This window comes from Ovis aries, chromosome 25, assembly GCF_016772045.2.
Source record: "Ovis aries strain OAR_USU_Benz2616 breed Rambouillet chromosome 25, ARS-UI_Ramb_v3.0, whole genome shotgun sequence".
NCBI classification, from domain to species: Eukaryota; Metazoa; Chordata; class Mammalia; order Artiodactyla; family Bovidae; genus Ovis; species Ovis aries.
Genome location: NC_056078.1, coordinates 1,092,990 through 1,106,603, shown reverse-complemented (window position 1 = coordinate 1,106,603; position 13,614 = coordinate 1,092,990). Strand labels below are relative to the sequence as shown.

General features: G+C 44.9%; 1 protein-coding gene and 1 long non-coding RNA gene across 8 annotated transcripts in view; one reads left to right on the top strand and one right to left on the bottom strand.

Annotated features, from left to right (window-relative positions):
- Nucleotides 1-2,970, top strand: part of TAF5L (TATA-box binding protein associated factor 5 like) — a 29,872-nt gene extending 26,902 nt beyond the window's left edge. For all 6 annotated transcript variants that reach the window (XM_027962471.3, XM_042240858.2, XM_042240855.2 and 3 more), the window contains one exon: nt 1,062-2,970. In XM_027962471.3, the coding sequence (XP_027818272.2) occupies nt 1,062-1,859 (798 nt within the window). In that variant the 3' untranslated portion in view covers nt 1,860-2,970. The remainder of the gene's footprint in view (nt 1-1,061) is intronic.
- The window catches only part of LOC132658663 (uncharacterized), a 37,680-nt gene continuing 26,968 nt past the window's right edge, over nt 2,903-13,614 (bottom strand). Inside the window, exons 4-5 of one of the 2 annotated variants that reach the window (XR_009598586.1) lie at nt 12,606-12,671; nt 2,903-6,279 (exon numbers count right to left, since the gene is read on the bottom strand). This is a non-coding gene — a long non-coding RNA (uncharacterized LOC132658663). Of the gene's footprint in view, nt 6,280-10,302; nt 12,672-13,614 lie in introns of those variants that run through there. The other variant, XR_009598587.1, reaches the window with a different exon arrangement.

The following is a 13,614-nucleotide window of genomic DNA, read 5'->3' as shown; positions in this document are numbered from 1 at the left end:
TTTAATTTAATAGTTTTTAAATAGAAATTAAAAGAATGGCTTTTTTCTGTACAAAGGCTCACAAAGGTATTTATTTCTAAGCCAGCAAGGCCCATTTCGTTCAGGAAGCTTCATTTTAAGTCTTTATTCGTCCAGTGTATAACCGAAACTCATTTGACTTTATGAACTCCAGGATTGAGATAGTTGCAGTTGTAAGGAGCTTGTCTGCGAGAGAATGAAAGGAAAGTAGATTTGAACCCAGAGAATATGCTTGGGCGTGCAGCAGGGGGCCTCCCCCACAACCCCTTGCCCCTTTTACCAGGAGTTGTCTTTCTTATCCCCACACATAGGGGTTTATTTCCAGGAATCACAAGAGTAACTTGACTCTGAGAGGAATTCTGAATCCTTGCCTCCTGTTTTACTTTGGGGAAATATTTGAGCCGACCCAGAAGGTCACGGTTTCAAAACTGTTCTTTCTTTTTGGATACCAGCCATTCATGTCTGGTTACAGGGCATGGGGGTAAGTTACCGATGACTGCACTTTCCTAGCCGACGGTTATTTCTGTGATATGTCCAGGGTTTATTTCTGGCTAAACTCCCACAGTGGTTCTGTATGCATCTTGAAATGAAACCACATCTGCCACCATCATTGACCCCAGCTGTGGAGGTGATTTTTCTTAATGGACTAGAAACAGGGAGCACTGTGGCCTACAAAGCAGCCAAGACTGACAGGTGAAGACATGCCTGTAGAATAAAAGAACATAAGATCAAAGAACATAAAATCAAAAATAAATTTTTTCGAGTGATTGACTTTTGAAGTCTGTCCTCAGCGTAAGAATAAGGTCCATGGTCATTACTCTGAAGTAGTAGCCTCGCTATAGTGTTAGCTGCAAGGTGAATTTAAAGAAAGCAAATTTGTAAGTTGTAGGAGACAAGGTGCTATCCTGGGGTCATCCTGAAGGACAGAGTCATTTCCTGGGTAAATGCTGTTTCCCAAGCAGGTCTCTTTGTTTCTGGACATTTTGTTTTCCGTGGCAGACCGCTAAACACTCTGCTCTTGTGTGTGTCCCCACTGCCCCCAGGATGACGAGGACGACAACGCAGGCACGGAGATGAAGGTCCTGCGGGGACACTGCGGGCCAGTGTACAGCACCAGGTTCCTCGCGGACAGCTCGGGGCTGCTCTCCTGCTCTGAGGACATGTCCATCAGGTACTGGGACCTGGGCAGCTTCACCAACACCGTGCTGTACCAGGGCCACGCCTACCCTGTGTGGGACCTGGACATCAGCCCGCAGAGCCTGTACTTCGCCAGCGGGTCCCACGACCGCACGGCCCGGCTGTGGTCATTTGATCGGACGTACCCACTGCGAATCTATGCTGGGCACCTGGCAGACGTGGACTGCGTCAAGTTCCACCCCAATTCAAACTACTTAGCCACGGGCTCAACCGACAAAACGGTGCGGCTGTGGAGCACTCAGCAGGGGAACTCGGTGAGACTCTTCACGGGCCACCGCGGCCCTGTGCTCTCCCTGGCTTTTTCCCCCAACGGTAAGTACCTGGCATCAGCGGGTGAGGACCAGAGGCTGAAGCTGTGGGACTTGGCGTCCGGGACCCTCTACAAAGAGCTGCGGGGCCACACGGACAACATCACCAGCCTGACCTTCAGCCCAGACAGCAGTCTGGTCGCATCCGCGTCCATGGACAACTCCGTGCGCGTCTGGGACATCCGAAGCGCGCACTGCAGCACACCCGCCGACGGCTCGTCCAGCGAGCTCGTGGGCGTCTACACCGGCCAGATGAGCAATGTGCTGAGTGTGCAGTTCATGGCCTGCAACCTCCTGCTGGTGACTGGAATCACACAGGAAAATCAGGAACATTGATTTGGATCTTTGATATGACAGACTGGGGCGTGCGAAGGGCTCCATATGGCAAGTCTTAGGACAGACGGAATCACTGACTGACTGTGAAAGACTCCCCGTGTCCCCCCTTGCCCTGCAGATGGCCTGAAACCACCACTCTCCACTTAGCCCCGAAGTGTGGAAGGATAGGGGCAGGAAGGGTGGTGATGGGGAGCAAACGTGAGATAGGAATCACGGAGATCCCACTGTGTCCTCGTGTGGCCTCTCCCTATCTCTGGCGCCAAGGTGCCCTTGCCTCGCTGGGGCTGCACTTGACCTGAGGATGTTTGCCAGGCACCCTCCCCGGGAGCAGTGCCACAGGGTCACTGGGTGGGAGGGACTCTATACAGGTAGGAAAGTGGGAGTGAGAATTAGGAAAGGGGGCAGGGTCATCCTGGCAAACGTCTTTCCTTTTCTGTGATTACAAAGAACCAGGATTTTTTATTATTGTTATTATAATTATTATTGAGAAGAGGAAACCTAGCACTGGCAGAGGGGGCCTTCTCTGCTCTCATCTTTCAGGTTTTACTCCTGGCACTGGCTGTGATACTTGGAATTTTGAGGTTCAGGGAATTCAGAGAACTTGGTCGCACAGTGTATTGGGAGAAAGGGAAAATTCCTGGGGGGCAGTTGGGTCACTCCAGCTGACATGCTTCTAGAAGTGGGTGGGCAGATTTGACTGAGAAAGTCTTGGGCTCTTACAGCAATGGTGGGAAAGAAAGAGTCTTTTTGTGGCTGCACTTCTGTTAACAATTTTCTTCCCCGAAAGGACGGATTGTGGTAAAGAAATGAAAATAATTAGAAGTGAAAAGTCAAAAGAAAGAATTAAAAAATGTTGAATTTCCCAATGATTCCGAGGTGTGGCTTTTCCAGCATCTTTTCCTCCTGAGATCATCCCTCCCACCTGCTTTGCAATAGCAGTTTAACGAACAGTCTGTGAAACAAATCTTAAGTACGAACACACACATCGAAAACTATGCTCTGAGGATGAAGCGACTTCTAATTTGTGGGAAAAGGATTAAATATTTCTGTTTTCTGAAAAGAGTTATTTTGTATTTTGTTTTCTATTAAAATGTGTTTAGTTTCCAAAAAAGTGTTGGCATTTCTTTTAACAGGCGGGTGTGTGGGCTGTTTTGGAGGGCACAGGTCACCTCTCTTTGGAGTGACAGCCAGTTGTGCAGACTGGACTCCCCAGCTGCCCTCCTGTCTCCCCTTGTATTCTGTTCAGCTGGCTTCAAATTGCGTTTCTTCTTGGCATTCACAGGGATTATTGAAAGCATTGAACACTTTTTTACACATCCAAGCTTGCCAGTTGCTGACCAGAGATGACATATATTTTTCTATCTGTAGTTATTTGGTGAGATCCTACTTCAGTAAAGACTCCATGATAAAATCCCTAAGGGGCTTACAAATGACGTCACTTAACTAACTCAAACCATTTATTGTACCATTTCAGGTAAAGGACTTATTTAAAGATGTAAATGATGTGTGAATTTTTTTAATGTACTTTTAGAACAATTTTCTGAAAAGGACACTAGAATTCCATGCCCAGAAAGTTTTTTTTTAACTTGAGCCTAAAATATTAATTAACAGGAAATGTTTCTTATTCATAAAAACTCATGTATTTGAGACATTGTAAGAAATCTTTGGCAACTTAGCCAGATAGCGTCACCTTCCGCATGGTCTGCTGATAAAGGCTGGGATTCAAATGTGTTCTTATCTATAATAAATGAGCTCTTAGATTGTGTGGTATATTGCTAGAAACCATGAATTCCTAAATTGAGCTGAATCATTCTCAGAAGTGAAAATATCACTAACTTTAGGTTTCATGTTTATTTTTTAATGCAGAATTTCTTTGATTAAACACAAAAATGCCTTAGTTTGGTCAGCCTTCATACTACAGATCACATACACACTGTGATTTCATTTCAGGCTCGTAATGATACGCATCTTGGCCCCTTTTCTTTTCTGGATTAATTTTAATGTGGAGTAATTTAACTTTATAGAATGCCCTTATTTTTCCAGAATCTTAGAAATATTGTAAGAGTCTATATGTGTCCTTATGTCCACAAGGTGCCTAAAAACATGGTTACACTCAACTCTTCAGGTTCCTTTCTTGTATTGTTTTATCTTCAGAGCAATCCTGTGAGGCAGATAGGACTAGAGATATTACCAGTCTGTACCCAACATGGAATAGTCACGTATCAGATGGGCTATAGAGAGGGTCTATATTTCAGATCTTCCAAGTTCAAGATAAAGGATATAGCCCTAAAGATAGAAAAACTTAAAAAAAACTGAAAAGGAAATATAAATTATTTTAAAGGCATGTATATAGTGCCTTCTATCTGCCAGAAACCCCAATTACTTTATGAAAATTAATTTATCTCCATAACATATCTGTGAGTTAAGTGCCATTTTTCTCCTCATTTTACAGATGAAGACTCTGAGGCACTGAAGGGTTAAGTAATGTGCCAAGGGTCATCGGCTACAGCTGATAACTGATGAGGTCAGAATCCGAGCTAGGCAGTCTGGCTCGGGGCCCATGCTTCGTGCAGTTTCCCTTCATCCCCACAGAACCAGGTAAAGAGTGGCCTCAGGTCTGTAGTGACAGTGTTCCTGGCAATAGTTAAAAGACATGCTTTTCTCCGTCAAGTCAACAATAAGCAGGATCAAGAACTGGCAGTAGGAAAAAACGTAATATATAGATAAAAGACACCTGAGAATATTAAGTTATTTTAAAACACAATGATAAATCTTTGTAAATGTAAGGTGGGGGGAAAAAACAGCTGAAATTTCTTAGAAAAATCTCTGTAATTTAGCCAAATTACAGAGACTGACCAAAAGAGCAAAAATTAGGATGAAGTAATGAAAGACATAAAACAGGAAACAATTTAAAATTATGTTCAAGATCCAGCTTCTAAGGAAATCCATGATTCCTAGTTATTCATTTGTTTTGTGCCTGTATTTAAAATGTCTTGGTTGTATTTAAAAAAAAAAAAAAAACCTGCATATGTAGCCTTCTGATTTTGCTATTGCCCAGATTGGTATTAAGTATATGAATTAAAAGGTTAGTCTATACTTCAACTTGTCTTTCAGTTGCATGTTTTAGAAAAGTGTTCATTGTATCTATGCCCAACTGATACCAAGACTATATTATTGTCACCTACATAGCAGCCAGATGACTCAAACTGCTTTGTGGGGAACAGAACATCTTCACTGTGGAACCTAAAGAATGCAGACATTCCTTGTCAGTTTCACCCACTGAAGGGCACTTTGGATCAGTCAGTTCAGTCGCTCAGTCATGTCTAACTCTTTTCAACCCCATGAACTGCAGCAAGCCAGGCCTCCCTGTCCATCACCAAATCCCAGAGTCCACCCAAACTCCTGTGCATTGAGTTGGTGATGCCATCCAGCCATCTCATCCTCTGTCGTCCCCTTCTCCTCCTGCCCCCAATCCCTCCCAGCATCAGGGTCTTTTCCAATGAATCACCTCTTCACATCAGGTGGCCAAAGTATTGGAGTTCAGCTTCAGCATCAGTCCTTCCAATGAACACCTAGGACTGGTCTCATGTAGGATTGCCTGGTTGGATCTGCTGGCAGTACAAGGAATTCTCAAGAGTCTTCTCCAGCACCACAGTTCAAAAGCATCAATTCTTCAGCATTCAGCTTTCTTTATAGTCCAACTTTTACATGCATACATGACCACTGGAAAAACCATATCCTTAACTAGATGGACCTTTGTTGACAAAGTAATGTCTCTGCTTTTTAATACGCTATCTAGGTTGATCATAACTTTCCTTCCAAGGAGTAAGCATCTTAATTTCATGGCTGCAGTCACCATCTGCAGTGATTTGGGAGCCCAAAAATTAAAGTCTGCCACTGTTTCCAGTTTCCCCATCTATTTGCCATGAAGTGATGGGACTGGATGCCATGATCTTCGTTTTCTGAATGTTGAGCTTTAAGCCAACTTTTTCACTCTCCTCTTTCACTTTCATCAAGAGGCTCTTTAGTTCTTCACTTTCTGCCATAAGGGTGGTGTCATCTGCCTATCAGGTTATTGACATAATTCCAGCTTGTGTTTCTTCCAGCCCAGCATTTCTCATGATGTACTCTGCATATAAGTTAAGTAAGCAGGGTGACTATAGACAGCCTTGACGTACTCCTTTTCCTATTTGGAACCAGTCTGTTGTTCCATGTCCAGTTCTAACTGTTGCTTCCTGACCTGCATACAGGTTTCTCAAGAGGCAGGTCAGGTGGTCTGGTATTCCCATCTCTTTGAGAATTTTCCACAGTTTATTGTGATCCACACAGTCAAAGGCTTTGGCATAGTCAATGAAGCAGAAATAGATGTTTTTCTGGAACTCTTGCTTTTTCAATACTTTGGATACTCCCCTGTGAGTGACTGAAATTCAAAAAAAGTTACATTAATGTGTCTGTTATGATCAAAAGTGTTAATGGGTGGAAATAAAATGGATACAGTCCCTGGCTTGAATTTAGAGAAGGGAGCAGGTATTAATCAAATGATAACCAGAAACGTAATTTCAATCTGTACTGCTCTGTGGATGCTATGGAAGTGTATACCCAGGGATCTGAAGTAGTTCAGCTCAGACCTGGAGGGTGGCTGGGAGTTAGCCAGGTGGAGTTCAGGAGGGAATCCGCTACACCAGAGTCCAGCAGGGCTGGGGCAGTGTAACGAGCCCATACGTAACTGGCACAGCTTTGGGCACCAGCAGGAGTTTGGCTCTCATCCCTGGTGTGGTGGAGCTACTGCAGGATATAGAAGAGTTTCCACCTTAATGTCACTGGCAACAGGAGGCATACAGACAGCACATTTACAACTGGAATTCAGTGTCTGGATAACTAGGCATCATTCACTGAACCCAAAGTGCCAGGCACTGCAGGGCACCGCTGAGAGATGGAAGCCATCTGCTCTACCAAGTGGCCCCTGGGGCAATGAACTGAGAGCGGCCTCCAACCAAGAGCCAGTGAGGGACCTAACTCTGCCAACAGCCACACAGGCGAGCGTGGGTGCAGACTGCCTGGCCAAACCTTCAAATAACACTGCTCCGGCTGACCTGGAGGCAGAGGGGTTGCGTAAGTGTACAGATTCCCAGCCCACTCTGGAGTTTGGGATGATCTCTTGTGTAGCAGTAGATAACCAGCCCATCTGTCCCACTGCACAGTCCACTTTGTCAACTAGTACAGTACTAATGACAGAATTACTGATTTAAAAAATGATCAGTGGCAGGCATAAGGAACACAGAGCAGAGGGCCCAACAAAGTTCACTGCAGTCGTGCAGGGGAGAGAGGCAGATGGCTAGGGCGAGAGTGGCCACAAAAGACATGGAGGGAAGAGGACAGATGCACCGAGTGCTTCAGAGTGAGTGACGGAAATTCAAAAAGAATTACATTAATGTGTCCGTTATGATCAAATGTGTTAATGGGATGGGAGGAAAGAAGAAAGGATACGTGGCTGATCCCTGTGTTTCTGGTGGCTAGTGTTGCCACCCACTCTGACGAAACTACTAGAGGAAGAAGAGTTTCAAGGAAAAGAGTTTGCACCTCTTAGGTTTGAGGTGCTTATGAGAGAACCAAGTGAAGATGTCAAACCGGCCTTTGGAGAGGGACAGATGACGTGCTCAGGAGGGGTCAGGCCTGACAGGCTAGTTCAGAGGTTGCCCCCATTACAGTGCTTTCTGCCACTCGGAACAGAAACAGGACTCCAGGTGGCTTTTAAAATAAGGAATCGTCTTAGTTCATATAACAAAGTGGAGAGATCAGGTATCTCATGTGCTTGTCACTAAGGATTCTGCTCTGTCTGTAATTCCACTGCCCTTCCTGGCTGCCTTCATCACAGGCCGGCTTTCCCCAAGGTTGTGAGAGGGCTCCTGACAGCCAGCCTCATCCATGTCCCATGGCCATGTGACCTTACTTTGTAGATCTGACATCAAACCTCCAATTTGAATTAGGCCTGCTAATCACTGAGCCGGGCCTTGACACAGGCAAGAATCCTTGACGTGTAGTTGGAATTGAAAGTTCGGAAATAGCTGTGGTGGCCAAGGATAATGAGGAGGCAATCAGGACTTAACACTTGACGTTCTTGACATTTATAGGTCAGAAAGGAGTTACAGCCAACAAAGGAAGAAAAACAAGCGTGGGCTTTTCCTCCAGAAACCTGGAGGAGAAAATGCTTCAAAATCAGAGTGGTCAGCTTACTACCAAGAATTCAAATGTGATAAGGTTGCGAGAATACCCATTAGATTTGAGGGGTAGGGGTGGAGCAGTAAAAGTTATGATTGAATAATTAATTAGAAAGAGCATTGCAACTGCTCGAAAAGGTAAAAGGCAATAGGAAGCAAATATGAGCACTGTGAAGGTGACATAGACAAAGGGAAGAAGGACAGAATTGGACCACAGTGCTGAGACAACTGGCTATCCACAGGGGAAAGACTAAAATTAGACCCCTACCTCACCACATGTGAAAATCAATTTGAGGTAAATGAAAACCTAAATGTGAAAGGCAAAAATAACAAAGCATTTAAAAGAATATCCTCATGACTTTGAGACAGGAAAGAAGAAAAGGATTGATTAAATTCAAAAACATCCATTCATCGAAAGAACCACAAAAAGAAATAATGGACAGGGTATGAATGGGAGCTGGTACCTGTAACATGGGAGGGACAGAGACAAAAAGTCGAGAGCTGTACTTCACAGTAGAATCAGCTGTGGGGCTGGGAATGTGCTCTGGTTCTGTCCTGTGGAACATTCTGTGAGGCTGGGGATGTTCTCCTGTTCTCTACTGTCCAGTAAGGTAGTTAGTAGCACATTTCAGCATTTGAAATAGTGAGAGTATAACTAAGGATGTGATTTTTTTTTAATTTAATGAATATAGCTTCTTGAGACTATCTGGCTAACATACTAGTCTGCAGAATTCTAAATTATGAAGAAATCGTGTAAACCAGTGAGAAAAAAAGCCTACAGTCGATGGGGAAGAAAAGCAAAGTCTTAAACACTTCAGAAAAGAAACTCAATTGGTCGGTAAACAAATTTAAAAGTATTCATCCTTGCATTACTCAGGAAAATGCAATTTAAAACAGTGAGATTCTATTATAGACACATCAGACTGACAACAGCATAAAAGCTCAACAGTGCTAACTGTTGGTGTTTGGGGACCCTCCTGACACAGGTTGGGAATGGATATTCCTGATGTCTTTCAGACACGGTCTGGAATTACACAGCGAAGCTGCAGAAAGGCAGACTCTGCCATCACCTATCATCCCACCGCTGTCTGAGCTCCAGGCTCACACTGCCCAGGAGTGGACCCTGAAACATCCACACAACAGTGTTCTCCATTCCCCAGAGCCGAAAGCAAACTAAGTGCTCCCAAAGAGAAAGGAAACACTCGTTATTGGGTAGTCACATGGTGATAAACTGCAACAAGAAAAACTGACAGCTGCAAACAGTGAAGTGGCTGTCCCTCACAGTCTTGAGTGAAGAGAGAGAAAGTCCACAGAATGTATCCATTTACACAGAGTTCAAATCTCACAGAATGAACCATATTATTTTCTAATATGTGTTCAAAGACAAACTGTAAGAGGGCTGGAGTCCAGATCAGAAGGGGCCACCAGTGTGCCAGGGGTGACTTACGTAGTGGTGACCCCCGTGGACACTTGAGAACTGTCCCTTATGTGTTATGTGGCGCAGGTAAGCTTTATTTCCACTATGTTTAAAACATTTCCAAAAGAGTAAAAAGTTGAGGTGAGAGTGGAGGGTGGAGCCAGTGCAGGAGACGTCTTAAAAGGGGCAGAAACAGACATGTGGAAGCAGACGGAATTCATCTGCCTGCTTTTATGTTTTTGTTGATTTTAATGAAAGTTCCAAAAGCAAGGCTTTTAAACTTTTAGACTTCAACCTACAGGAAAAAAATACATTTTATACTGTGACAGAGAACGCATAGAAACAGGGTTTCATTGAACCTAAGACTCCATTGATTATAAGACGCATTTTTAAACTCTCATCAAATGATGAACAATGCTTTATTATTGTTTGTAAGTTTTATTTTATGTTTATTTGATGCTTTTGAACTGTGATGTTGGAGAAGACTCTTGAGAGTCCCTTGGACTGCAAGGAGATCCAACCAATCAATCCTAAAGGAAATCAGTCCTGAATATTCACTGGAAGGACTGATGCTGAAACTGAAACTCCAATACTTTGGCCACCTGATGTGAAGAACTGACTCAGTGGTGGAACCCTGATGGTGGGAAAGATTGAAGGCAGGAGGAGAAGAATGAAACGGTTGGATGATATCACTGACTCGAAGGACATGAGTTTGGAGCAGGCTCTGGGAGTTGGTGATGGACAGGGAGGCCTGGTGAGCTGCAGTCCATGGGGTCGCAAAGAGTCAGACATGACTGAGCAACTGAACTGAATTGAACTGATGTTTATTTGAAGCACTTTCAGACTTATACAGTCTTATAAGTGAAATACATTGGTACCAGTTTTCCTAAAGCTTTCTCACCCTGAGTCCCAACTTTCTGAGTCAATCATCAGTGCCTAAGTTTGCCCCTTTTTGACCTCAAATACACCTTGGATGGAACATCTTAGAAGAGGGCAGACTCTTGTCCCTAGGATTTCATTCCAGGCCATCAATACCCATCTGGCAAGGCTTGATGTTGGCACCTTCTTTATCTTGGTGTCAATAGAAGCTTTCCGAAAGCAAAATAAGGCTTCTTATTCCTTCCTAAATCATCCTTAAATATTTTGCTGACAGAGCTAACGAGTGACTGCAGCACTGAGGGCCTGGCACCTGGACTAACAAACCACTTCACATGTCACAACTGCTACCTGGCCAAGGGCAGGTAAGGTGCCATCCAGTTGTGAGGCCCATCCTCTCCTGACTCCAGCAATGTTCAAAAGTGTGTTTTGTAAATTCCATTGTAGACTCAAAAGAGTACATAGAAAACCATTTCCATGTGTGATGTGCTGTGAGATACTAACTTTAATACTGGTCACAACACATGCATTAAGTTCATGGCCCACAAGGGACTTCCCTGGTGGTCCACTGGTTGCAAGTGCGATCCCTAGCTGGGGAACTAAGATCTCACAAGCCATGCAGCAACCCCACCAAAGAAGTTCACAACCCCTGAGTGAGGCCATCACAGGCAAATCGGTCAGTGCTGTCTAGGCCTCCTGAATGCTGGCAAGAGAAGCCCAGAGTGGAGAGAGGTGAGCAAGAGGCACGTCGCTGGCAGAGAGAAGCTTGGCGGCAGGAGTCAAGGAAAAGGGCGGGCAAGGGAGGCAGACTGTAGATTAAAGAATGAGCTTCAGGACCCACATATGTTTAATCACTGGGATTATCTCTGTATTAAGTTTTGTTCACATCATTCAGCTTTGATGACTGGTATGTTTCCTGGAGCAAGTAACTTTTAGCCTCTCTGAACTTGAGACTATTTTTTCAAAATACGAAGGAAAAAACAAGAGAACTAGAGTTGCCCTGATGCTGACATCTTGTCTGGGACAGCCCCAGTGACCCTGCTGCCCTCAGCCTGGACTTGAGCTCCCTGTAACCTCGCCACACTGCTTCCCTCTGGCTTCCATGAGAAGCACCCTTCTGAGACCCCTGAGGTGCCTTGGCAGCCACAGGGCATCTCTTCCTGGCCTCACCCCACTCTGCTCTGCTCTGAGCTATACTGGGATGACCGGGAGGCAAGCCAGGCACTTGCCTCTCCTCTCCCCTGTTTTTGGACTTATTCTCACAGTCCACACACCCCGTCACACAAATGTGCATGGGGCATGGAACAGGAAAAACTCTTCACCAGGCCCAGGCTGCAGGCAGACAGTTCTGCTCAGGCCACATGATCCAACAGTCGTGAAGCTAGTGGAGATGAGGATGTGAGGAGCCGATGGTCAGCTCAAGGGAAAGGCAGGATGCAACTAAGCAGTGGTTGCAGGCGTGCTTAGTCATGTTCGATTCTTTGCAACCCCATGGACTGTAGCCTACCAGGCTCCTCTGCCCATGGGGATTCTCCAGGCAAGAGTACTGGAATGGGTTGCTGTGCCCTCCTCCAGGGGATCTTCTCAACCCAGGGATTGAACCTGAGTCTCCTGTGTCTCCTGCATTGACAGGTGAATGCTTTACCACTGCGCAATTAGCTCGCTCCTTTTTGAAGGTCCTGGAGAGCTTCCCTCACTCCCCCCATTCTTTCATCTTCTTGGTGAAATGCGAAGAGTGAACCCTTTGAGGAGATGAAAGGTGGTTCTTCTCTGTGGAGCCCCACAGTGAAGCAGCAGGACTGGGCGTTAGGTTGTAATCAATGTGAAGCCAAAGCAAAGCTATGGTAAATAAGAAGAAACTCTTTGGGGCAATGTTCTGGTAACTGAGACGTTTGGAGGTGGGAGAGGAGAGGGGAGTAGATGAAAAAGAAGGGAGCAGGATCATAATAAAAGGTGCCACTTATAGACTATACTCTGTGTGCCAGGCGTCAGGCTGGATACCAGAGACTCTGTGATCAATCAGATGAGCTGACACAGGACCGGCACTTCCGTCTTCCAGACCAGAGAGGCCATGGGGTCAGCAGGCACTCAGACAGCACTGAGCTTAAATGCTTGCTGATGGGTGGAATGTCAGCACCATAAAATCTATCTGCTTCTCAGACGTGTGCACAACAGCCCACAAAATTCCTGTGAGCCGTGACACTGCAGATCTGACCTCTTATCAAAAACAAATACCTTAAATACTTCCAGCAGGTCAGCGGGGGTGATGCAGCACAGGGCACTGTCTACTGATGTGGTATCCTGCAAGTTCAAAGAGAAGAATGTTAAGTGTGTCCAGGAATTTTAAGATAATGTAAAAAAAAAAAAGATGTATTACACTTCAAACTACATCAACTAAGCCCTTTCAATATTTGTGGGTGGTGCCCACTTCTAGAAGAGGTTATCAAGACAGTGTCACGTAGCGTAACTATTTCACACTTCCAGATTTGCTTAACTGGTACCTCCCTCTTTCAGTTAACAGAGAGGTCAGATGTGTGACTAGGTACTCAGATACCTGAAATGTCAGCATGTAGGTCGAACAGTGACAACATTTGCTAAGCCTTCCCAGTAACTTGTTTCGTGGGGGTTTTTTGTACCCAGGCATTTAAGCAGTTCCAAAGAACTTGAATGCCCTAGATCTAGCCTATTAAGTAAAAACAAATTTCTTCTGAAGGTCAGTTGATTTAAAACAATACTCAAAATTGAATTTGATGACAAATTTCAACACTTTGTCTAAAACTTAACTCATTTTTTCTCATGTTATACGTTCTCTGACCTGATGATCTGGTCCCATACAAAAGCAGAAAATTGGCAAACTATTTTTCTTCATCATTCATTCACTGGTTTAAGATCACAGAGATTTAGGTCATGTGTTTCTACCATTTTATGTGCCTGACCCAACCTGTGAGAAGGCAGCCAACCCTTCTAGGCATATACAACATGCAGTGCTGGTGTCGAGCTGGTCCAGCTGGACAAGCAAGCAGTGGCCAGCATGCTGGAGCTGTGATAAGACACAAAGATAATCCCCACAAAGATTCAGGAGCTCACCCATCAGGTCAGGGGCCTGCTGGGACACACATGCTAAGTGAAAAGCCAATTGCAGCTCCTGGCATGCCTCCCCACAGAGAGAGAAGCCTCTCTGAATTCTGGTGAGACATTCCACCCTCAGGACAACCCCTCCAGTCCACACACCCCGTCACACAAA